We start from the raw sequence: 24,310 nt of genomic DNA on the forward strand, positions 1-24,310 counted from the left end.
GCCAACAGACTCCTTTCAGATACTAATAAGTATGTTAGATTAAAAACTGATCCATTGCCCAGGTTTACGTTGGAGGCTACTGCCCTTGTTAAAAATGCACTAAGTGAACAAAATTATTACTCCACAGGAAGCCTCTTTCTTGATTAAGGATGTACATTTTACCCCGTACCTATATCATTTACCTAAGGTACATAAGAATTTGACTAATCCCCCTGGACGTCCTATTGTGGCAGCCATGGGTAGTATTACCAGTGGTTTGTCACAATATGTCGACCAGTTTCTTCAGCCACTTGCCCAATCCCTCCAGTCCTACATTAGAGATAGCACCCATTTGCTGGAATTGCTTTCTCCCTACTCTTGGGAGCCCAGTTATCTCTGGGTCTCCCTAGATGTCCAATCTTTGTATACTTCCAATCTTTGTATACTTCCATACACACACGCACAATGTGGGATTGAGCACCATACAATCCTTTTTGTGTCAGGACCCTATGCTGAACCCCAGACAAGCCTCCTTTATTGTTGAGGCTACCTCTTTCTGTCTCACTCACAATTATTTTAAATTCGATAATTTTTTTCTTCAAGTGAATGGGATTGCTATGGGGTCAAATTTTGCACCTTCATATGCCAATCTTACTATGGGGCATTGGGAATCCTTGCACATATGGCAAAACAATGCTTTTCTCTCCCACATTGTGTTCTATGGTCGTTACATAGATGATGTGATTATTATTTGGGATGGTAGTGCATCTTCAGTCTTAGATTTTGTTACACATTGTAACAATAATAATATGGGCTTACAGTTTACCTCTGTTCTGGATAAAGATAAGTTAGCTTTCCTTGATTTGGAATTATTTTCTGTTGGCAAAGATATTCATGCCAAGAATTTTACCAAACCTACTGCAGGGAACTAATTTCTCCACTATAAAAGTTGTCATCATCCCCAATGGCTCAACAATATACCTAAGAGCCAATTTTGCAGACTGAAAAAGAATTGTACTAGAATTGATGATTACGATAATCAGAGTAAGACTTTAAAAAACAAAATTCCTTAATAAAGGGCTCCCAGTAAATCTTGTGGAAACAGCATGTTCTCAATACAAAAATACAACTCCCTCTTCATAGACCTCTATCCATGGTAGTAAAAATCTTAATGATTTACGCCTTATCACTGAATTTCATTCTTGTCACAAACAGATGGAGAGTATTGTATGGAGACATTGGCCCTTGCTGCTTCAGTATGAGTATCTCCTTCCTGTTTTTCCTAATACGCCAAAGTTTGCATACAGAAAAGCACCTAATATTAAGAGCAAAGTGGCACCAAGTAAACTTAAAGAGAAATCTCCTCCCCCTGGTAGCTCTATTCCCACTTTTCTAGCTATCTCGGGTATGTACCAATGCTGCAAACCATTATGCAAAACCTGCCAGTTTGTGAGACATGGGCAGGAGGATTTTGTTGTAAAAGGAAAAACATACCCTGTCAAGGGTTTTCACACATGCTCCACTGACCATGTGGTATACTGTCTAACATGTCCCTGCAGCTTGTTTTATGTAGGGAGAACCATTAGGCCACTTCGCAAGCGTTTCGGCGAGCATCGCCGTTTCATCTCCGGTGGATTCGATAATCACAGTGTTCCTAGGCATTTCCTCAAGTATCATCAAAAATCTATAGATGGTTTAAGGGTCTGGGTCATTGAAACAATGCCAAAGAACCTCCCCTCACCCGAACGTTTCAGAAAACTCTGTCATAGAGAAATGTTTTGGATTTTTACTTTAAATGTTCTTGCCCCTGCAGAGTTGAACAAGGACTTTGAAACTGGTGCCATTCTCTAGAATGCTCCTTTCCTAATATATTTGTGCAGGATTTGGCCTGGTTAGGAAGGGGGCAAATCCTTCCAAGCCTGAAGTGGTTAAAGGGTGAGGTGGCAACTCACGTTACTTGGTGAGCCACAGCCCTGCCTGTATATGTCTGGGTTTCAGGCAGACTGAAACCCGGACACATGATTTGAAATCCGGACTGTCCGGGTGAATCCTGAACAGGTGACAACCCTAGATGTAGCGGACAGAGGATAGAACTAAAGCATGTGACAGGGGGGATGGATAGTAGATATATATTAGACAGATATTAGTGTTGAATGCTGGCCACTCTGGTGGAATCTGCAGTACTGGAAGTAGGAGGTAACAGCTCTCCTTTTGCAGGGAACTTGGCTATATTTATTTGTTATCGCTCTGACAGGGCTGTTTTAGATCATTTTATTATTACCATATAATAAATATGAACGAGGCATATGCCAGGGATAAGATTTACACCCCTCACACATGCTGTGTGCTTCTACTTCCAGGAATGACAACCATTCCAGCAGCAGCACTCAGTGACTGAACACAGTCAGGTGTTCCAGCCAGGAGATTCCTCTACCAACATGGCGGCGAGTCACGTGACACGCCAACCACGGCCGCTATCCCGATCGCCTATTGGCTCCCCGGACGCGACTTTTCCCCAACCAGCATGGCGGCGGCACTCTTCCTCGCTCACCGATTGGAGGGCCGGGCCCTTCGCCGTTATCTGATTGGCTCCGTGCCCAGGCCGGCCAGGATGACTTCCGGTGGAGCTGTGGAGTACGGCGCTGTCATTTAACGAGGAAGAGGCGACTGGAGGAAACGAGCACTCCTCCCCCACCTCCCTGTTTTACCTTTACAGACGGGACCGGAACCGGATGAAAAGAGCCCCCCCCCCCCGGAGGAGTGGTGAAGGCTGACCTTTGACCTCCATCTCCAGCAAGGGTGTGGCCCCCACCTTCTTGAGACTGACAGGGGCCCCAAGGGGCACATGTGCCAATTATCTGCCTGTGGCCTCCCACTGAGCCCCATTCTGATTCGTCCCCTCCATACAAGCTCTGCCCATTCACTGCTCTCCTCTATAGTCACCATATCCTCCATGTATATGGCTTTATTCTGAATTCTACCCCTCCTCTGTGGATGTGGCCCCCCCATTTACTCCTATCTATAGATCTGACACCCCCCCCCCCACATCAACACCCAATTGGGGGTAACACGGGCACCAGAGACCTGTAGGGGGCCAATAATCTGCCCTTTGTGCACATCGGCCCCGTTTGCATTTTATTCTTAACCCCAGCAGCCTGCCTCATCTATTTACCCCCTCCCCCCCCCCCCATTTTTATATTTTTAGATACATTGTATTTATAGATCAGGCATTCATAATCAATCTTGCATGCCCATCTCCCCTCCAGCACACCGTACCCCTCAATAGATCAGACCGTAATCCCTTCTCAATGCCAGTCTCCCACACCCCTCTATAGCTCCCCATGCCCTGCCTGGGCTGACACCGGGTGCCCCCCCCCCCCCCCTGCGGAGGGGGTGGTGTGCATGCCAACGTTTTAGCAGATTTTTGTCTTAGATTCAGATGGGATAAGTCATCAGACTACCATCCGCCACTGTCAGTGCGATTTGTGCCATTTTAATCGCTGGTCCAGAAAAAGGGGTTTTGGGGGGGGGGGGGGTCTGACATGAACAGCGGAAGTGACGGTGGCATCAAGTGACCCGGGAGGAGAGACGAGAAGCAAAACCATGGTAAGTTGGTTTAACGATGATGTGTTTTTGGGGGGAGGGGTGTCTGTGTGATTGGATGGGGAGCGATCTGGAACAGAATTGTAGAAGCTGCTTACAAATAACCAACTGGATTTGATTAATTTAAAGGGTTAGTTCATTTGTACAAAAATAAAATGTAAAGGTGAACTAACATTGTACACCATCCCCACTAGGGTTGCACCGATACTAGTATCAGTATCTGCGCCGACACAAGTATTTGCACAAGTATCTGTACTCGCGCAAATTCACAGATGCTTTCAGGCTCAGTTCTTTGAGCTGTCAGTGGGTCTCCCCCGCTGACAGCTGAACTGTTAAAGAAGTTCTGTAATTGGAGCTGTCCAAAAAAAAAAACAGCAGCCAGCAATGTTTATTAAAAACAATAAAACAAAAAGAAACTGTTTCTTTTTGTATCTTTCTGTTTCTTCATATGCAGATCAAAGGGATGAACAAATGTTCCTCTGTTTAACCCCTTATTAACACTTAATTTACTCTAACCAGTCTTAATTAACTCCCTATTCTCCTTCATTTAATTATTATTTTCCTGCATTTTTTTTTTCACGTCTATTATATAAACGATAAACAATTTAAAACTTTTTTTTTTTTTTTTTCGTTTTGCTTTATTAGTGAATATTTTTACACATATATATTAACATATATTTGCACATTTCACATTGAAAAAGTGCAAAAAAAAAAAAAAAGTTTTTCATTTGTAAATAACTTTTCAATGCACCAATGCTTACAGCTGAAGGGAAAATAAAACACTTGCGGTAGGTATCGGTAATTGGTATCAGCGAATTCTAAAAAAAAAAAAAAAAAAAAAAAGTGTATCGGTATTCGTTGTAAAAAAATAAATAAATAAAAATGGTATTGGTGCATCCCTACTCCCCACTCCTTATGCCAGCTGTGCTTGCCTCCAGGGTTGCCAAGCTATCTGCATCCCCGCAACTGGTCCAGTTGTTGGGGGATTTAAAATGCCTGTTCTTTTCCGTTAGTGCTTCCAGGACAAACCATATCAATTCTGATTGGTCAGCACTGTCACAGAAAGGGAAAATTGCGGTAAGTATTTAAAGCGAAAAATGGAACTTCCACTTTAAGGGAAGGTGACCCCCTGACATGTCACATTTGGCACATCTTTTTTGGGGGGGGGGAACCAGCTCCCACTTCCTCCCGGGGCTTTACGGAGCTGGAAGTTGGTTCACCTCTTAAAACCCCCCCCCCCCCCCCCCCACTCTCGGCAATCATCTGGGACATGTCGCAGGTCCCAGATGATTGCCCGGCTAGTCAGTGTGGCTCGCGCATGGGCAGTGCGTGCCCGGTTGTGAAGCCACAGCCAGGCACCCACAGTGACAATGTCGGCGCCACATCCCTGGACCCTGGGACAGGTAAATGCCTAATTATTAAAAGTCAGCAGCTGCAATATTTGTAGCTGCTGACTTTTAATTATTTTTTTTTCTTTAGCGGAACTCCGCTTTAATGCAATTTTCCATTTTAGTCTCCAACCTCTCATGTTACAGATCTGCAGGCTCCAGTCATCTCCTCTAGAATGTCTGAAGTCTTGGACGGTTTTCTGTTGTATACAGAATATTATGTGCTGCCCTTTGGAGCTTTCAGGGGCCCACTACACCTTGTATGCGGCTGACCAGAGTGTGATTTAAGTGAGTCTGCTGGGGCCGCTGATGTCACATTCAAGAAAGGGGCACCCAGGAGCAGTCTTAGGCTACCTCTACACTGGGGGGCGTTGGCGGTAAATACCGCTAATTTTAGTGGCACTTTACCACTGTTATAGCGGTGCTTTTCGCCCGCTAGCAAGGCGCTTTTAACCCCCACTAGCGGACGAATAAAGGGTTAAAAGTGCCCGCAAAGCGCTGCTTCGGCAGCAGTGCCCATTGATTTCAACGGCGGGGCGGTCGAGGTCTGGTGTATACACTGCTCCCGCACCACCCAAAAGATGCTGCTTGCAGGACTTTTTCTAATGTCCTGCAAGCGCATCGCTCTAGTGTGAAAGCACTGGGGCTGCAGGGGAGGTGTTTTTCAGGTGCTAGTATTAGCCCAAAAGCACCTGAAAATCACCCCAGTGTGAAAGGGGTCTTAAGGTTCTTGGATAATTGAATAACTACACCAGGGTGGCTTTTGCAGGTAAACAAATTGCATAAAATACATCACTGCATATATAATAGGATTTCCTAAAAGTGTATCTGAACTTATATATTTTTATTTTTTTGTGTTCCTGTTGCCCGATGGGGAGATTTCCCTCCTCTCTTTGACCTGGTGACCATTGTGAGCAGAACAAAAAGTGTAAAACCAAAACTGGAATATAGTGGAAATCTTCCAATGTGGTGGGACCTGTCCTGGTTACAACTATCCGAGAGGGAATTTACTCTGGCTTTAGTTTGTGTCTTTGGAAGTAAAGAGATTCTTCCCTGGTGGGACATGGGCAACAATGAAAACCTGACAGGGGTTCTAGTCATTCCTTACTCCATCAAAAACTTTTGGTTTTAGGGAAGGGTTAATCCCCTGCTAGGTCATTTTATGCTCTATATCACTGGGCAAATTTCCCTTCACTTCCTGTTCCTAAGACACAATGGGGTTTATTTACTAAAGCTGCAGAGTGCAAAATCCATCTCTCTTCTGCAAAGAAACCAATCTGCTTCCAGGTTTTGTTGCCAAAACTTAATTGAACGAGCTGAGCTTAGAAGCAGATTGGTTTCTATGCAGATGTGAGCTGGATTTTGCAGCTTTAGTAAATAAACCCCAAAGTGAGTCCTCTCTTAGGCTGCTTTCACACTGGGGCGAGAGCAGCGTCGGCGGTAAAGCGCCGCTATTTTTAGCGGCGCTTTACCGTCGTTTTAGCGGCGGTGTGCGGGCGCTAGCGGGGTGGTTTTAACCCCCGCTAGCGGCCGAAAAGGGGTTAAACCCGCCCGCAAAGCGCCGCTGCAGCGGCGCTTTGCCGGCGGTATTGCCGCGGTGTCCCATTGATTTCAATGGGTAGCAGCGGTATAGGAGCGGTGAATACACCGCTCCTTCACCGCTGCAAAGATGCGGCTGGCAGGACTTTTTTCACCGTCCTGCCAGCGCATCGCTCCAGTGTGAAAGCCCTCCGGCTTTCACACTGGAGTTAAAGGGGCCGGTTTTTTTCAGGCGTTACACAGGCGCTATTTATAGCGCTGTAACGCCTGAATACCGCCCCAGTGTGAAAGCAGCCTTAGACAGTCATCCTTGGAACAGATGTCCCCATTGAAAGGTTCCTCCTTGCCTCTTGTTCTGGAACAATGTTGATTTTTATTTTTTCCAGACTTTTGAAGCCTTTGAAAATTTCAGGTATGTTCACGTATGAGGAGCATGTGAACTTTTCTTAATTCCATGCTTCAATGCTTGGGCCTAAGCAACCAATCATCATGTAGAAGAGAAGGTCGTTAATTCCATGACAAATTCTAATGAGACCAATGCTGAGCTTAATGCCCCTTTCACACGGGCCGTATCCGGTTTTGCTCAGCAGGGGATCTGTCCACTGATCCCCTGCTGAGCTTAGCGAATCGGCTGGAGTACAGGTCCGCTCTGCTTATGCACAGTGGGCACGGACACGGCCTGCTCTGATCCATGGGCAGCCAAATGTAAACTGACTTGTGTCTGTTTACACCTGACTGCCCCCCAAGAGAGCCAGAGGGGAACGGATCCCCTTCCATTTTTGTTTTTGCCAGATTGGACCCAGAAGTAGCTGGGTTTATTTGGACACAAGTCTGTTTACACATAATTCTCTATAGAGGATAATCTGATTGGGTCCATCTGTCTATTTTGCAGCCAGACTCAATTGGGCCTCTCATGTGAAAGGGGCCTATAGTGACAGATTCTCTTTAACCACCTTCCGCTCGCCGTGTAGACAAATGACAGCGGACGGGATCCCCTCTAGTTCTTGGACGACATCATATGACGTCGCCCACTCTCATCGTGATCGCGCTACCCTGATCTCGGTAAAAATCCGATGATGTGGCTCTTTATCCATGTGATCGGCTGTGGCCGATCACATGTAAACACGGAAGTGTCGTTTAAAAGGTGTCTTTAATCGTCTCTCTTCGCCTCACACTCTGTCAGTCAGTGTGAGGCGAGGAGAGCCGATTAACAACCTCTCCTTGCCTCACACTGACTGACAGTGAGGGGAGAGCCGATCGCAGCATCTTCTAAGGCCCCTTTCACACATGCGGACAGTATGTCCGTATTTCATCCATCCGTTTGCGGATGAAATACGGACATGCATGCATCCCTATGGGATAGCGCGTGTCTGCGGATGAACATCCGCAGACACCCGCTATTGTCCACCTCCATAATTGTCATTCTGCAGACGGAGGAAAATCCTATTTTTCTATCCATCTGCAGAGCGGATCGGATGAACACGGACAGACGGTCCGTGCTCATCCGATCCCCATAGAGGAGAGCGGAGAGCTGACAGGGCGGTCCCTGCACAGTGTGCAGAGACCGCCCTGTCCGCTGACGGACCTGTTGTCAAGCCTTCAGAAGGATTCAAAAAGGCTCCATCTGTAATTGGATGGGGACAAGGTCTTCTACAGTGTACTAAAGTCTAGGATCCGTGTAAGGGCAATCAGTAGTTTGAAGCTGTTGAGAAAGGTGAAGACACCTTTGAGAAAATGACACGCGTTGTACCTCCATTGGAACTGGTTTTTATTCATTTGGACCTTGTGCCTTTCAGTTACTAGTGGAGCCTTGCTACATCCCTCATACTGCCTGGTGCCCATTATTTGGAGGAACTAGTATGTGTAAACCCTCTTTAATGTCATTTATGATCAATAACTTTTATTGTACACCTTTCTTGGATATACCATTTCAACAGTATTTTCTTTCCTTTATGGGTAATATGTTGAAACATGTTACTTTTTTTCCTTTTAATGGAGGAAATCAAAATGGGGGTGATCACGAAATTGGAGGTTTTATTTTGTAACATGGAAAAAATTATTCCGCGCTAGGAAAGAAACATGAAAACAAATAAAATGTGAAACAGGCAGCAGCAATAGATGTGATATAACACCAAACAAATATGCAGAAAATAAAAAACTGCGCCAACCCTATAGTAAAAAATATCAAAAAGTAATATCAAAATAAATAGACATTAACCTTAAATGATTATCACAATGAAAAAACACCTTAAGTGCATAAAAAACAAAGCAATGTGTAAAGTGAAAAAACAATATAAATCAAAGTCCATTCAAGGAAAGTTCCTGTGTGGATCCAAATAAGAGTTGGTGTCACCACGGTGATTTAAACACGATCCAAAAACTCATAAAAGTGCCCGTCACCGTACAATGAATGTGCTTACCAGAAAAATAAGCAATTTGGGCGTTTGTAAATAATCGATGGATCCCGTCAAAAGATATCCTCCTTTTAAGTGGGTCAAATCTCCATCTCCCAATAATGCCCTCCAGATATTAATATGCCTCGTGGAGCTCAGTAATACCCGAAAAAGAAAGGGGCTTTCAGATCAGAATCCAGTGGGTGTCCACCATGTTCATCCAACAGAATCTGCTGCACCAGATCCTCACCTTTGGGAATAAAACATAGCAAATGCAAGAGTTAATCATGTATGATCGGAAAAAGGCAATTTCTTTTTTTCACTTTCACTTTTGCCTACTTTAAAGTGAAAAAAAGAAATTGCCTTTTTCCGATCATACATGATTAACTCTTGCATTTGCTATGTTTTATTCCCAAAGGTGAGGATCTGGTGCAGCAGATTCTGTTGGATGAACATGGTGGACACCCACTGGATTCTGATCTGAAAGCCCCTTTCTTTTTCGGGTATTACTGAGCTCCACGAGGCATATTAATATCTGGAGGGCATTATTGGGAGATGGAGATTTGACCCACTTAAAAGGAGGATATCTTTTGACGGGATCCATCGATTATTTACAAACGCCCAAATTGCTTATTTTTCTGGTAAGCACATTCATTGTACGGTGACGGGCACTTTTATGAGTTTTTGGATCGTGTTTAAATCACCGTGGTGACACCAACTCTTATTTGGATCCACACAGGAACTTTCCTTGAATGGACTTTGATTTATATTGTTTTTTCACTTTACACATTGCTTTGTTTTTTATGCACTTAAGGTGTTTTTTCATTGTGATAATCATTTAAGGTTAATGTCTATTTATTTTGATATTACTTTTTGATATTTTTTACTATAGGGTTGGCGCAGTTTTTTATTTTCTGCTTATTTTGTAACATGCTGTAGATAAAGGGTTCCAAAGTTGGTTGGGATGGACAAGACTTAGAGCAAGTCATTGATTCAAAATTCCAGGAACCATTTGGTCCTCCTCCTTCTTCTTCTTCTTCCTTTTTTTTTTTTTTTTTTTTTTTTTACGATTTTGAATACGTTATTGATTTCAGAGAAGTCCTATAAAAAGGTATTCCAAAAATGTTTAAGAGGTGCAATACAGTCAAAACAATTGCTCCAACATGTTATCAAGTATAGCTGGATAAAAACATTTTCCGCAAAAGTATCTTAATGGTTGGAGGCAGGAGATTTAACTGATTTTAAATGACTTCTTTCTCTTTTTGACTTTTTTTATTTTCTTTCAATCTTTCCCAACATGGGATCCATAGCCTAGAATAGCATAAAAAGTAAAAGGAATAGAAGGGCAGGGGTCCAGGCCACCAATATTAGAAAAGAACAAAAAGAGGAAATGGCCGAAAGTAAACCTTTTTAAAAAAAAAATATCCACCATGGTGCTGTTATAGATCTAGGAGGGATAGGTTCTCTTTATATTTGCTATCTGAATGGTTGAAAGAGTTGTTACAACCTTCAGCATAGATGACTCATGCAGGAAATTAGTAAATACTACACCTTGTAAGCTCGACTAATGTCTACATAGACCATTGGAGGAACATTTTAGGAGGATGTAGCTGCCTACTTATTCATTAGAAGGAAATAATGGGGCAGGTTTACTAAAGGACTAGAGACTGTTTGCAGAATAAATGGTGTGAAGTTTCATTTCAAGTGATTGTAAGGGAAATTTGTTATAAAAACAAAAACAAAAAACAAAAACAAAACAATATTATACTTGCCTCCACTGTGCAGATCGTTTTGCACAAAGTGACCCCGAACCACCTCTTCTGGGAATTACCTTGTGGGCGTGCTCCCAAGTCCAGCATTTGCTGTCCATAGAGGCTGAATCCAGGGCTCTAGCCCCCTCCCCCCCCCCCCCCCCCCCCACGGCGCCCGCGTCATTGGATTTGATTGACTGCAGCGGAAGCCAATGGCTGCTCTGCTATCTATCCAATCAAGAGCCGGGAGCCCGTGGAGAGGGAGCACGTCCCGACTGAATGAAGGGGTTCAGGTAAGTAAAATGGGGGGGGGGTCTAGGGGGCTGGTGACTGGCACGTGTTTTTTCACCTTAATTCATTATGGTTCGAGATTTGTGATCTTTATTCTAAGCAAAAAAAAAAATTCTCCTTTTTTCTCTTGCCTTCTTTTCATAAGACGATTCATGTTCAAATTGCCCATTTGTTTTTTTTTTTTTTGTGTGCAGGCGTCAGAAGAGGCCTCGCTGAGAGCCCTGGAGAGTCTTATGACAGAATTCTTTCACACAAGCACCTCCAATGAGCGTAAAAGAGAAATTGGTAAGAGAATCAGTTGGAAGGCACGTGCCGTGTTATACAATTCAGATGTATTTTTCAGTGTAAATTAATTGTGAAGTTGCGGCCATGTTAGGGTTTGGGTGTTCGCTGTGCTTGGTGAACGAGGGCTGCCGATATGCCTCAAAAACCCTTTTAGTCTTTGTAATGTGGACATTTCCCAAGGGCAGGGTGTAGGAGAAGAGCGGCTTCACTGCCCGATTCCCTACTGCACATGCACGAGCTGCGTTGCGCATCTTCACTGGTCCTTGTTGTGTCCTGGGAACTGTGTGTTTCCCAGAACACAACGAGGGGGGTGGGCATCTGCAGCTAGCTATTCCCAGAAGTGGGTGCAGATACCTGGATTATCCAGGTATCTGCACCCCCCCCTTAAAATTGTGGCACCTGAGGGGAGGGGAGGGTTTCCGATGAGTGGAACTTCCACTTGAGGGTGGAGGTCCGCTTTAAAGTGATCGTAAAACAGCCCATTCAGTTTAAATTAGAAATGGAAGGCAAAACATTTGTGTATAGGTATATAATGTTATTTTAAAATAAAAAATACTTCAATTTTTTTCCCCCTTTTTGTTTATAAGTGATCACATACCCTCTGTTCTCAGCTGCATAAGAGCTGGGGGAAGGATAATCAGCAGCACGCTGGTCTTCCCAATGAATGGCTGTGCAGGGGGGGGGGGGGGGGAGATGTGGTCAAGTAGTGTAATAGAAAGTGATTTGATATTCCACCAGATTAGAACAGTTTCTTCAACTCATTTGCCCAGTAGTTGACCCAAAATAGTGGATTGATCATTCAATTCCCCCATTTATTTATTTCTATTTTGGTGAAAAAGCAAATCCACATTTTTATTATTGACCATCTTAACCACCTCGCGCCCGCCCTATAGCCGAATGACGGCCGTAGAGCAGGCGCTTTCGTCCGGGAGGCCGTCCCTGGACGTCCTAATGTTTACTTCCGCAGTGTGCGCCGCCGCGGGCGCGCATCGCGGAAGTTCTGTGTTTGTCGTGTCCCCCGGGGACAGGCAAACACAGATTGCTGTAAACGGCCAATCACAGCGGGCGTTTACAGCGTGATCGGCGTGTCCAATGGGAGATGATCTCGTATGTAAACATATGAGATCATCTCTCAGCGCCGCTCTCCCTCCTCACACAGTGTGAGAGGGGAGCGATGAACAGCGGCAGCCATTCTGCCTTGAGTTGGAAAAAAAAGTGCCATCCTCCCCCAGCAGTGCCACCTGTCATCAGTGCCACCTGTCATCAGTGCCACGTATAAGTGCCACGTATCAATGCCATTTGTCATCAGTGCCACCTGTCAGTGTCACGTGCCATCTGTCATCGGTGCCACGTATTAGTGCCATCTGTCATCGGTGCCACTTATTAGTGCCATCTGTCATCGGTGCCATCTGTCATCGGTGCCACGTATAAGTGTCATTGCCACGTATCAGTGTCACGTGTCATTGTCCTGGTGCTTCAAAAGTGTAATAAATAGTCAACAAGTTAGATGTGTAATTTATGTTCCTAAAACACATGATGGCGCTACCTGCATGTTGGGCCTCTCTATGTGGCCAGGCTGTGAAAAAGTCCCACACATGTGGTATTGTAATACTCAGGAGGAGTAGCAGAATTTTTTGGGGGGTGTCATTTGTGGTATACACGTGCCACGTGAGAGAAATAACCTATTACAATGACAATTTTGTGGAAAAATTTGCAAAGAATTGTGGGAAAAAAATGACAACATCAAAAAGCTCACCATGCCTCTTACTAAATACCTTGGAATGTCTACTTTCCAAAAAGGGGTCATTTGGGGGTATTTGTACTTTCCTGGCTTGTTCGGGTCACAAGAAGCGAGATAGGCCACCAGTACATCAGATATGATCAATTTTGTGCGATTCGCACCACAGCTTGTAGACTCTCTAACTTTCACAAAGGCCAAATAATATCCACTAATTTGGGTTATTTTTACCAAAGATATGTAGCAGTATAAATTGTGGCCAAAATTTATGAAGAAAAATTAATAATTTGCATAATTCTGTCACAGAAACAAAGAAATATGCGTTTTTTTTTTCAAAATTTTCGGTCTTTTTCCATTTATAGCGCAAAAAATAAAAACCCCAGAGGTGATCAAATACCACCAAAAGAAAGCTCTATTTGTGGGGGGGAAAAAAGGACAAAAAATTCATTTGAGTACAGTGTTGCATGACTGAGTAATTGTCATTTAAAGTGTGAGAGCACCAAAAGCTGAAAATTTGGTCTGGGCAGGAAGGGTGTTTAAGTGCCCAGTAAGCAAGTGGTTAAAGAGTAACTGCCACTTTTGTTGAGGGGGAAAAAAATAACTCGCTCTGGGTGATCAATGTACATTGCAAGGATTTTAACAAACTTTGTAGTGGAGTCCTGCCTGTTTCTGTTTTTAAGAAAAAGCTTTTATGTATCTACTCTGTCCTTTGAAGGCGAATTCATGAATGGGAGTTAAAATCTATATAAACTCCCGTGCTTATGGAGCAATTCAAATGAGGAGAACTGCAGCCTCTACCTATTAAATCCACCGGAGTGGAAATGGAAGAAAACGAAAGACGGGGGTAGGCGTGGCGCTGTTCTGATGTAGGGGCGTTTTAAATCCCTTACTACTGAAGTGGATTCATCATATAATAACTGTGCAAATAATGCAAAATGAAAGGTCCAAATAATCTGAGTGGTTATTATTACTCCTGTGCAGAAACCACAATACTAAAACCAATTATCTGCTGTGATAATGATCATATATAACACCAAACATAAAACATGTGTAATGTCCACTGATGAGAAAGTTCTGGTGCACTATAAGTCCAAATATCACAAAAAATAAAAAGAAAGTGACAGGTGCTCTTCACAAACGCTATTTTGTGCTTCTTCAAAGGTGCCCCATTAGAAATGCACTCAACCGAATTCTCCCACCCCCTCCCCTCTCCCCTCCCCTCTCCAGGAGGTATTACACCTTCACAGTATTTGTTATTGTGTAGCACACGGAAAACTTTTTGGTCCTATTTCAGCTGTTTACTTCCGTGTTTGCGGTGTGAGACATAAGATAGTCTCCTTGCAGCTGGCCCTTTATTGCTCCCACATGCAGAAAGGAAACATCACCATAGTGTAATACCATAAAAACTTTGACTGTTTAGTAATACAGACAAAAACGTACTCCCATTTAGTCTGTTAATACGGAGCTTTGGATAAAAAAACAGGAAGCCGGGGCGGTTTGCGTTCCACGGCTCGAAACCGAAAGTAATGCAATGACGCTGTTAGCCCCACCCTACGCGTTTCGTTACTGGTACATCATCTGGAGCCATCTTTTATTCAAAGCTCTGTATTAACAGACTAATTGTGAGTACGTTTTTGTCTGTATTACTAAACAGTCAAAGTTTTTATGGTATTACACTATGGTGATGTTTCCTTTCTGCATGTGGGAGCAATAAAGGGCCAGCTGCAAGGAGACTATCTTATGCCTCACACCGCAAACACGGAAGTAAACAGCTGAAATAGGGCCAAAAAGTTTTTTTCACTTTATTTTTATTTTTGTGATAGTTGGACTTTTCAGAGGACATTACACGTTTTTATGCTTGTTGTTATATATGAGTACTATCGCAGCAGATAATCTGTTTGCACCAGCACTTTCTTATCAGAGGACATCATTTATGTTTGGTGTTATATATGGTCATTATCACAGTAGGTAATTGGTTTTAGTATTGTGGTTTCTGCACAGGAGGAATAATAATCACTCAGATCATTTGCACAGTTATTATATGAGGCATTCACTTCATTAGTAAGGGCTTTAAAACACCCCTACATCAGAACAGCACCATGCCTACCACCCACCCCCTGTTTTTCATTCATGAATGGGAGTGTCTGCGTTCATTCTAATCCGTTGCTTCGCATGCAGTCTTCTGGGGAAAGTTGCAGGGCCTACATAACTTTTTTTAGAAGTAAATAACCCTTAGGGAGTTTCTGGGGGTCCTAGTAGATGACGGGCTCAGCAATGACATGCAATGCCAAGCTGCTGCTAGCAAAGCAAACAGAATATTGGTATGCGTAAAAAGGGGATAAAACGATAATTCTCCCACTCTACAAGACTCTGGTCTGGTCGCACCTGGAGTATGCTGTCCAGTTCTGGGCACCAGTCCTCGGGAAGGATGTACTGGAAATGGAGCGAGTACAAAGAAGGGGAAAGTAAGCTAATAAAGGGTCTGGAGGACATTAAGAGCTAGGATTATTTTGTTTAGACTTGCTATGGCAGAGCTCCAAGGGTTGAGTCTCTGCTGCCTCCCCCTGACTTCTAGATGCTCCTGGAGCGTTCTAGAACTTGGAGGGCAGAGAGGCAGAGATGATGTCTGAATATTTATAGTCTCCTGCAATCCATGGGTGAGGATGGCCCAGAAGGTGAAGAGATAGCCCATAAGTATTCTGAAGCCTGGCCATGTGGAATCCGGGGTCCAATGGCCTGGAGGGGACCCCTGTGCTCAGAGGCTCTGCCTCCAGGCAGATGGAGCTATAACGAACGAACCAGAGAGGAAGAGAGAGAGAGCAGCAGTGTAAACCTCACACCCTTTCAGCCTCTGCTAGGCTTAGCTAAGCCACCCTGGGAGCCATTGGAACCTGTCCAGCAGGAGGCCTGTTCTGCAGTCACATGTGCTTCAGGATTCCACAAAAGGGCCGAGTGAGTAGTTTTCAACCACTACACCCCAGAGTCTGTTAGAGGAGAAGCAGCCAGGTGTAATACCCAGCTAGCTTTCTACTAAGACGAGTACATGGCAAATGTAGTTTAATGTAAAATAATGCATTTGGGTGGCAAAAATAGGAATAAAATCTATACACTGGGGGGAATCTAGGATGGGAAAAGGACCTGGGGGTCCTAGTAGATATATGCAATGCCAAGCTGCTGCTAACAAAGAAAACAGAATATTGGCATGCATTAAAAAGGGGATCAACTCCAGAGATAAAACAATAGTTCTCCCGCTCTACAATACTCTGGTCCGGCCGCATCTGGAGTATGCTGTCCAGTTCTGGGCAACAATCCTCAGGAAGGATGTACTGAAAATGGAGGGAATACAAAGGACAACAAATCTAATAAAGGGTCTGGAGGTCATTGGTTATGAGGAAAGGGTGCGAGCACTGAACTTATTCTCTCTGGAGAAGAGACGCTTGAGAGGGGATAAGATTTAAATTTATAAATACTGTACTGGTTACCCCACAATAGGGACAAAACGTTTTCACGGAAGGGAGTTTAATAAGACACGTGGCCACTCATTAAAGCGGAGGTCCACCCTAAAGTGGACCTCCGCTCATCGGAACCCTCCCCCCCTCCGGCGCCACAATTGGCACCTTTCAGGGGGGAGGGGGGTGCAGATACCTGTACAGTACAGGTATCTGTACCCACTTCCGGGATAGCTCTCTGCGGAAAGGGGCGTATATTACACCCCTTTCCGCAAGTGCCCCGCTGCCTGCTGGGAAAACACACAGATCCCAGAGGCAGCGGGGACCGTCCTTATTGCGCAGAGCGGCTCGCGCATGCGCAGTAGGGAACCGGGAAATGAAGCCGAAAGGCTCCATTTCCTGATTCCCATACCCAATATGGCGGCGGCAGCACCCGAGATACGATCTACAGATCGGCTTCGGGTGCCGACATCGCGGGCGCGCTGGACATGTAAGTGTCACTATTTTAAAAGTCAGCAGCTGCAGTATTTGTAGCTGCTGGCTTTTAAAAAAAAAAATTTAAAAAACGCGGAGTCCCGGTGGACTCCCGCTTTTAAAATTAGAAGAAAAGCGGTTTAACCTTAAATTACGCGGAGGGTTCTTTACTGGAAGAGCGGCAAGAATGTGGAATTCCCTTCCACAGGCGGTGGTCTCAGCAGGGAGCATTGATAGTTTCAAGAAACTATTAGATAAGCACCTGAACGACCACAACATCCAGGGATATACAATGTAATACTGACTTATAATCACACACATAGGTTGGACTTGTCTTTTTTCAACCTCACCTACTATGTAAATGTGATTTTTATATATTACAATTTTTTTTTTTAGAAAAAGTTTATTTGATATGTTTTATACCAGACAATAAAAAATATTGTGTGTTGGTGTGTTTTTTTTTTTTTGTTTATTTATTTTTTATTTTTTTCCCCATGTATATCTTTTATACTGACAAACACGTTCGTTCTATCTATAGGGCACCTACAGAGATGGATGTATACTTTTGACATGAATTTTTTTATTTTTTGCTAATAATTGGATAGAATATGATTGCTTGGCTTCAGCACCAAACACAATCATTGCACAGTGGGGGCAGTATATCTACGGTGGGAGGTCCGCAAGTGGTTAATTTTGCATTATCCCTTAGATATGTGGATGATGGCACTGTAATTATTTTAATGAAAAAAACCCATCAAAGTACCTTTTTTTTTTTTTTTTTTTTTTTTTTTTTCTCTAATCGATATACAGATGTCACATGACTCGGCTCTTTCCCAGGCTGTCTGCTGGGGGAACATAAGCAGGAGGAGCCTCTAGTCCTCTGCTGCTGGTCACATGTTAAAAAAAAAAAAAAAAAACTCTTTGGCTCCATGCCACCAGAATAAAATTAAAATGAAACTATCCACGTGAATTTGAAGTGCACACTTTCAGCTTTAATTCGGGTTAAACATAGATATCAAGTACAAATATTTTAGGAACTGCAATCCTTTTTATACAGAGGCTCTTTACAGGCACTATTTTTAGCGCTATATTGCCTGTAAAGTGCCTCAGTGTGAAAGTAGCCTAACTGTAGCTGTCTTCATTTGTTCTTTCTTTGTGAGTCTTTCTTTCAGCGCTGGGCTCAGCCCTTCCTTCTCAGAGCTGGTGGCTCAGCTGTCGGCTAATTGCCAGCTCCGATCTCTCCATAGGTACTCAGCTGTTGCTGATATCCTGCTTGTCAGTCTTGCCTACTTAAGCCGTCCAGTCCAAAGAATCTCAGCCTTTGCCATAGTAAACATCACAAGAGACTATCTTCTGTGTTCTTGTTTTAAAGACTTGCTTTGCTGACATCCCTTCTGGCTCCAGATCCTGCTTGTTGTTCCACTACATTGATCCCTGACTTCTGGCTTGGCTGACTATCCGTTCCAGTTGCTGAACATTGGCTATGTTTTGACTACATTTGTTCTTTTTACTTTTATTATTAAACAAATGTGATTTAACTGTACTTTTTGTCTCGGTCTGATTTCATGGTTTCTGACATTTCTGCCTTTTAGTTTTGCCTTCTGCAAGTGGGATTAAGATCAGGTGATTGACTCGACCATTGCAGAATATTCCACTTCTTTTCCTTCAAAACTCCTGGGTTGCTTTTGCAACATCTGTATTGTGAAGTGTCGCCCAATCAACTTTGCTGAATCTGGGCTGACAGTATATGTCTAATTACTGCAGAATTCATCCGGTTGCTTTTGTCTTCTATCACATCATCAATAAGCACCAATGACCAAGTGCCACTGGAAGCCATGCATGCCCATGCCATCAGACTGCCGCCACCATGTTTTGCAGATGATGTTGTGTAGTTTGGATCATGAGCTGTTCCAAGCCTTCTCCACCCTGACCATGATATGCCCACCTCCTGTCCTTCTCTTGTCTGGATTTTGTGAATGGGTTTTTCTTTACCATAGAGAGGATCCTGCGATCATCCACCACTGTTGTCTTCCGTGGACGTCCAGGCCTTTTTTATGTTGCTGAGCTCATCAGTGTGTTCTCCTTTCCTCAGAATTTACCAGACTGTTTATTTGGCCACTCCTAATGGTGCTGCTATCTTTCTAAAATATTTTTGTTTTTAAAGCCTTATAATGGCCTGTTTCACTTTCACGGACGGCTCCTTTGAACACATTATGTAGGTTTACAGCAATCGATTCCAAATGCAAATACCACACTTAGAATTGACTCCAGACCTTTTTACCTTTTTAGTAAGATAATGGGGTTAAACTAAAATTAGCCCTTTTATAGTACAAAAAAAAATCGCTACTGTAAAGGGGTTTATTTTATTTTTTTTACTGTAGAACTGTGAAAGTAATATTTATAGTAACGATTATTTGCTTTTTTTTTTTGTACTATAAAGGGCTCATTTTAGTGTGTGTGGGGTGTTTTTTTTTTTTTTTTTTTTTTTTTTTTTGTTTAACCCCATTATGATACTGGCCGATTAATCGATTATGAAAATCATAATCGATTAGTTGTTTCAGCCCTACTTTGAATGTACATACCCTCAAATTAAACCTGAGAGTGTGCACTTTAGACCATATCCATAGAGCTATAGCTTGAATATGTTTTTTGTAATTGCCTGAAAAAAATAAAATTGCCTGTGTCCAAATACATATGGGTGTGTGTAAAATTATATATATAAATTATATATATATATATATATATATATATATATATATATATTATATTATATAGCAATTAAAATCCTCAGGGTATTAATGAGGAAAGAATGGGCTTGGTCTGTTTTGCCAAAACCATCCACTCGGATTCTTCCTTAATTAAAAGTTGGAGCAATAAGCCTAAACCCTTTTGTGAAGTTATACACTATTTTAATGAGGCCCATGGTATTTTCTGAAACTAAAGGACTCTGCTGTAAGGACCCCTGTGACTTTTTGTGAATTCTCCAATAAGGGCACAGTAGATCCACATAATAATGTATGAAAAATAAAAGGAATTTTATTTATTTTTTAAGACTTTTTGTGTTTTAGAGAATGCAGTAAAGTTGTCTTGTTGACGTTTCAAATTCTCTTTTACAGAGGCATTGCTGAATAATTTTGCTCAGCAGCTTGGAGCCTGGAGGTTCTGCTTCTACTTCCTGTCCAGCTCGCACAATGATTATGTGTTGATGTACAGCCTCAGCGTCTTTGAGGTAAGACCATAGGATAATAAAGTATGGTTAAATTGTTTTATAGAAAAAAAAGTATTGCAGTCTCCAAAGTTGCACAAGAATGTTGAATTTTATTTTTTATTTTTTTATTTGCATGCAAAAAGTACCTGTAAATCTGTCAAGCCAAACTGTTAACCCTTGCATTTTTGGTTTGGCTTGGTGTTTGCATTTGGACCACAGCAGGAAACAGTGATGTAATAGGGGCCAGAGCTATTAGCAAAGCCACCCTCCTATTACCAATCACTTGGTGGGTCAATCAATAGTTGTCCACACCTAGGCTCAGCTGCGATCTTTTGGCAGTGGTAGCTGTTTTTTAAGGTGTTACAGGGAAATGGACACAGAGGTGCTCATTACTCCTGTAGCTGGTGTGTCCTTCTCCTACAGAACTCTGGTCAAATGACAAGGTGAACTAGAAATATTAATTATAGGTTGATTGTGAGGAATCGCCTCCCACCCTTTTACTACCAACATCACCATCGCCTTAACATTTTCACTGGGTTCTTTGCAAAAACGTATTTGCGCGCCAAGTGATTGTGGTTCTCTGTAGGTATCTGGCATAATTGAGAGCTAGTTGGTTCTTGCTGGCCCCCGATGATCCATATGTTCCACAGTGTGTCATCAGAGAGTGGGCTGCAAGAGCCAGAAAGCTTCAACCAGCTCCATGATGACACACTGTAGTGCCAGTTCTGCAAAGTACCCTGAGGCCTTCTGGGATGTGTGATGTGGGTATCCCAAGAGGCTGTGAGCAACCACTATGTCATTCTGTCCTAGGCAAGAATCTAGGAAGTACAGGGGGGTTCCCCAAAATGGTATAAAAAATAAATAAAAAAAAAAAGTCCAAATGTGTTAGAGGATGGGGGAATGCTTCGAAAGGAAAAAAGGGTGCAGGGAGGGTGAAGGACAGCATTGATATGTCTTTTTGTACATATTCAGAAGTATTCCTACCCCAATTTATTTTTTATATAATCTTTCTATTTATGTTTTTTAATTTTTTGACAAAATGATAAAAAAGGCGATAGCAACAAAATAAAGCAGACATCAGAAAAATAAACTCAAAACCACCCAAGTGGGCATTGGTCAGTATACATAACATAAAGCCCATCCAACATAGAGGGTGCTAGATACGGAGGCGTCTACTTGGTGGTTGTGGAAGCATATGAACAATATCAACAATGTTTTGTCTCTGGCCCTACTACCAAACGTAACGTCAATGATGAGCAAACGCCACAACATTGGACAGAAAAACTAGAGCCCAAGGGGCAGACCGATAAAGGGAACGTAAAATATGTGAACCAAAATGATAAAATAAAAGCACTCTATTGTTGTGACATATGAGCAGTCATATATCCAATATCTGAGGATCAAGGCAAGTCTAAACACTTCTGACAGTTAAACTTCTCCCATGGAACCGGTACCCATTGGTTGTCTGTCTGGGCCTCATCAACATAATGAATCCAAGCGGCCCAAACCTCCTACCATTTGTCATGTCTGTCCTTGCATGTCACCATCCATTCCTCTGCAGCCATAATATCATTCACAAGACCAATCCATTCGGAGTGTCTTGGAATTTGGCTCCTTTTCCAATAGACAGGGATCAACCACCTAGCTGCATTTAGAAGGTGGGGCAGCACCGTTTTTCGATAAAGGCTGAAAGGGATGGTGGGGACATGACGGAGGAACCCCATTAGGGAGACGATGAGATCTGTATTCAAGATGATTTTATTTGGGTTCTGATGTCCTACTAATAGGTTTGTAACTTGGGGCATTCCCACCAGATGTGTAAAAAGTACCCCTATGCCTGCAGTCCCGCCAACAAGCATCCGAAGAAGCTGGATAGATTCTAGCAAGTTTGATGGGGACTCATACCATCTAGTCAAAAATTTGAACCCATTGTCTTGTATTTTCATGTCAACAGAGCTAGAATGAGTAAGGCGGTATAAGTGATCAAGCTGTTGCTCAGTAAACTCATGTTGCAGGTCTCTTTCCCATTCTCAAGTGTATATTGGCTTCCCCTTGAGTTCCAGTCCTTGCATCATCTCATACAGTACAGATATGGAATGTGGGATTGGATTGGCTGACATGCAGCGCTTCTCAAAGGGAGTGGAGGAGGTAGGGGAGTGTATGGTTTTGGGTAAACCACGTGTAAAATGTTGAAGCTGTCTATATCTCTAATCGTCTAAGGGGAATCTACCATATTGAGCTCTAAGTGCATCCAGTGGGATTAGTCCCTGGCCTTGAATGAATCTACTACATCTAGCCTCGCCATCTGCCACCCAAATTCAGACAATCCTCTATGCTCCCGGGGTACCCATGGTGCATGAGATCGGTTGCGCCAGCCAAGAATTTTTCTAAAGATACTCACACCTTAGTGCCAATCCAATATCTGTTGCAGAGCAAGCGCCTCATAATACTTGCGTATATCTGGGAGCCCAGGCCTCCCAGCCGGTTAGGTCTCTGTAGGGTACGAAGAGCTAAACTTGGGCTTCTCTCATGCCAGATATATTTTAGGAAAATACTGTTAAGGATTGAAACACTTGGGTAAAGGGGCACCGTTTGAAGATAGAACAGGTTTCAAAGTATTGCATTCATCTTTAACACACTGACTCAGCCCATCCATGGGTTTAAGACGGTTAGCTAAAATCTTTGCCAGTATTTTGATATCGATGTTGAGAGGTGAGATCGGCCTATAGCTGCTAGGGGCTGTATAGTCTCTCCCTTCTTTAGGAATCACCGTGATATGGGCCATTAACCACTCTTTGGGTATAGCAGTACCTGAGGCTAATTCGTTAAAGTAGATACACATTGAGTTAGACAAAAAAAGGAGGAAGGCACTGTAATAAGCATTTGTATATCCATCAGGTCCTGTGCTTTTCCTCTTTGGGAGCTCTTTTTCTAGTCTGCAACCATGTCTGGGTGATAGGCGTCCCAAGTTGTTTGCATTATACTGTCCCGTTTCTGAGTTACCGTTGAGCTAGGCGGTGTGTCGGGGAGATGGTAGAGCTGGGCATAGTAATCCCGAAAGGTAGTCCACTCTTCTTATTGTGGCTATCTGGGAACCCGTCGTGGTATGGAGTTTATGGACGTGGCCCGAGGCCTGTTGTCTCCTGAGAGCCCTTGCCCGCACTCCCCAAACTCATAAAATTTTGTTAGCGTGCCCATATCCGGGTATCGAGTAGGTTGGCAAGCTCCAAACTGGGAGATTAGAGTTCTGCAGTCAGCTCCAGAGTCATACGGTTGAGTTCTGCAGAGTGGATTTTTGTGAGGAGGGTTTGTGGGTACCCATCACGTGCTTCCCCCCCCCCCCCCCCTTTTTTTTTGTCTTGAGCCCTGAGATATGAACTCCCCTCTGATCACCGCTTTATGCCCTTCCCAGATGGATGCCAGCCACGCATCATTCGGCAAAGTACAGGGAAATAGACTCTGATATGCTCTTTGACGCTACCTAATCTAAGATGTTCTCATTCAGGCGCCAAGTCCATGACAGGACAGTGGATGTATAGAAAGGGATACCTAGGCGTGATCCGAGATAGTGATAGTTTTAATCGATGCACCATAAAGGGTCTCCAGAGAGAACTGATCCATCAGCAGAATATCTATTCGGGTATACACGGTGTGAGTAGCCGAATAGTAGCTTAAAGGGGTTGTAAAGGTAAATTTTTTATTTTCTACATAGCTTCCTTTAAGCGAGTGCATTGTTGGTTCACTTATCTTTTCCTTCGATTTCCCTTCTAAATGTTTTTTTTTTCTTTGTTTTCTTTGTCTGAATTTCTCACTTCCTGTTCCTCCTCAGTAAGCTGTTCAGTAAGCTGTTCTGGCTGACTAACCACCAGCTCGAATGATGGTGAGAAGTTTACTGAGGAGAAACAGGAAGTGAGATATTCAGACAAAGCAAAAAAACATTTAGAAGGGAAATCAAAGGAAAAGGTAAGTGAACCAACAATGCACTAGCTCAAAGGAACCTATGTAGAAAATAAAAAAATTACCTTTACAACCCCTTTAAGGCTTTATCAGTGGGATGGAGTACGCTCCAGCAGTCAAGAAAATCTCTACACTCCCACCATTTTGTAAGGTGCTTAAGGAAAGAAAATGAGTGGGTAAAATTGCCCGTAGACGTGTCCATCTGTGGGTCCGGGCTGACATTGAAATCTCCCCCAAGATCAGTTGGCCCTCCCT

The 24,310-nt window shown here is 43.2% G+C and overlaps 1 protein-coding gene across 1 annotated transcript in view; it reads left to right on the plus strand.

Moving 5' to 3' along the window:
- The first annotated feature begins 2,574 nt into the window (after positions 1–2,574).
- Positions 2,575–24,310, plus strand: part of XPO6 (exportin 6) — a 107,168-nt gene continuing 85,432 nt past the window's right edge. The window contains exons 1-3 of the mRNA XM_077449290.1: positions 2,575–3,585; positions 11,139–11,229; positions 20,007–20,119. Coding sequence (XP_077305416.1) covers positions 3,583–3,585; positions 11,139–11,229; positions 20,007–20,119 — 207 coding nt within the window. The 5' untranslated portion in view covers positions 2,575–3,582. The remainder of the gene's footprint in view (positions 3,586–11,138; positions 11,230–20,006; positions 20,120–24,310) is intronic.

Source organism: Lithobates pipiens, unplaced genomic scaffold (genome assembly GCF_037356315.1).
Source record: "Lithobates pipiens isolate NorthernLeopardFrog02 unplaced genomic scaffold, aLitPip1_a1.2 Scaffold_22, whole genome shotgun sequence".
Classification (NCBI taxonomy): domain Eukaryota; kingdom Metazoa; phylum Chordata; class Amphibia; order Anura; family Ranidae; genus Lithobates; species Lithobates pipiens.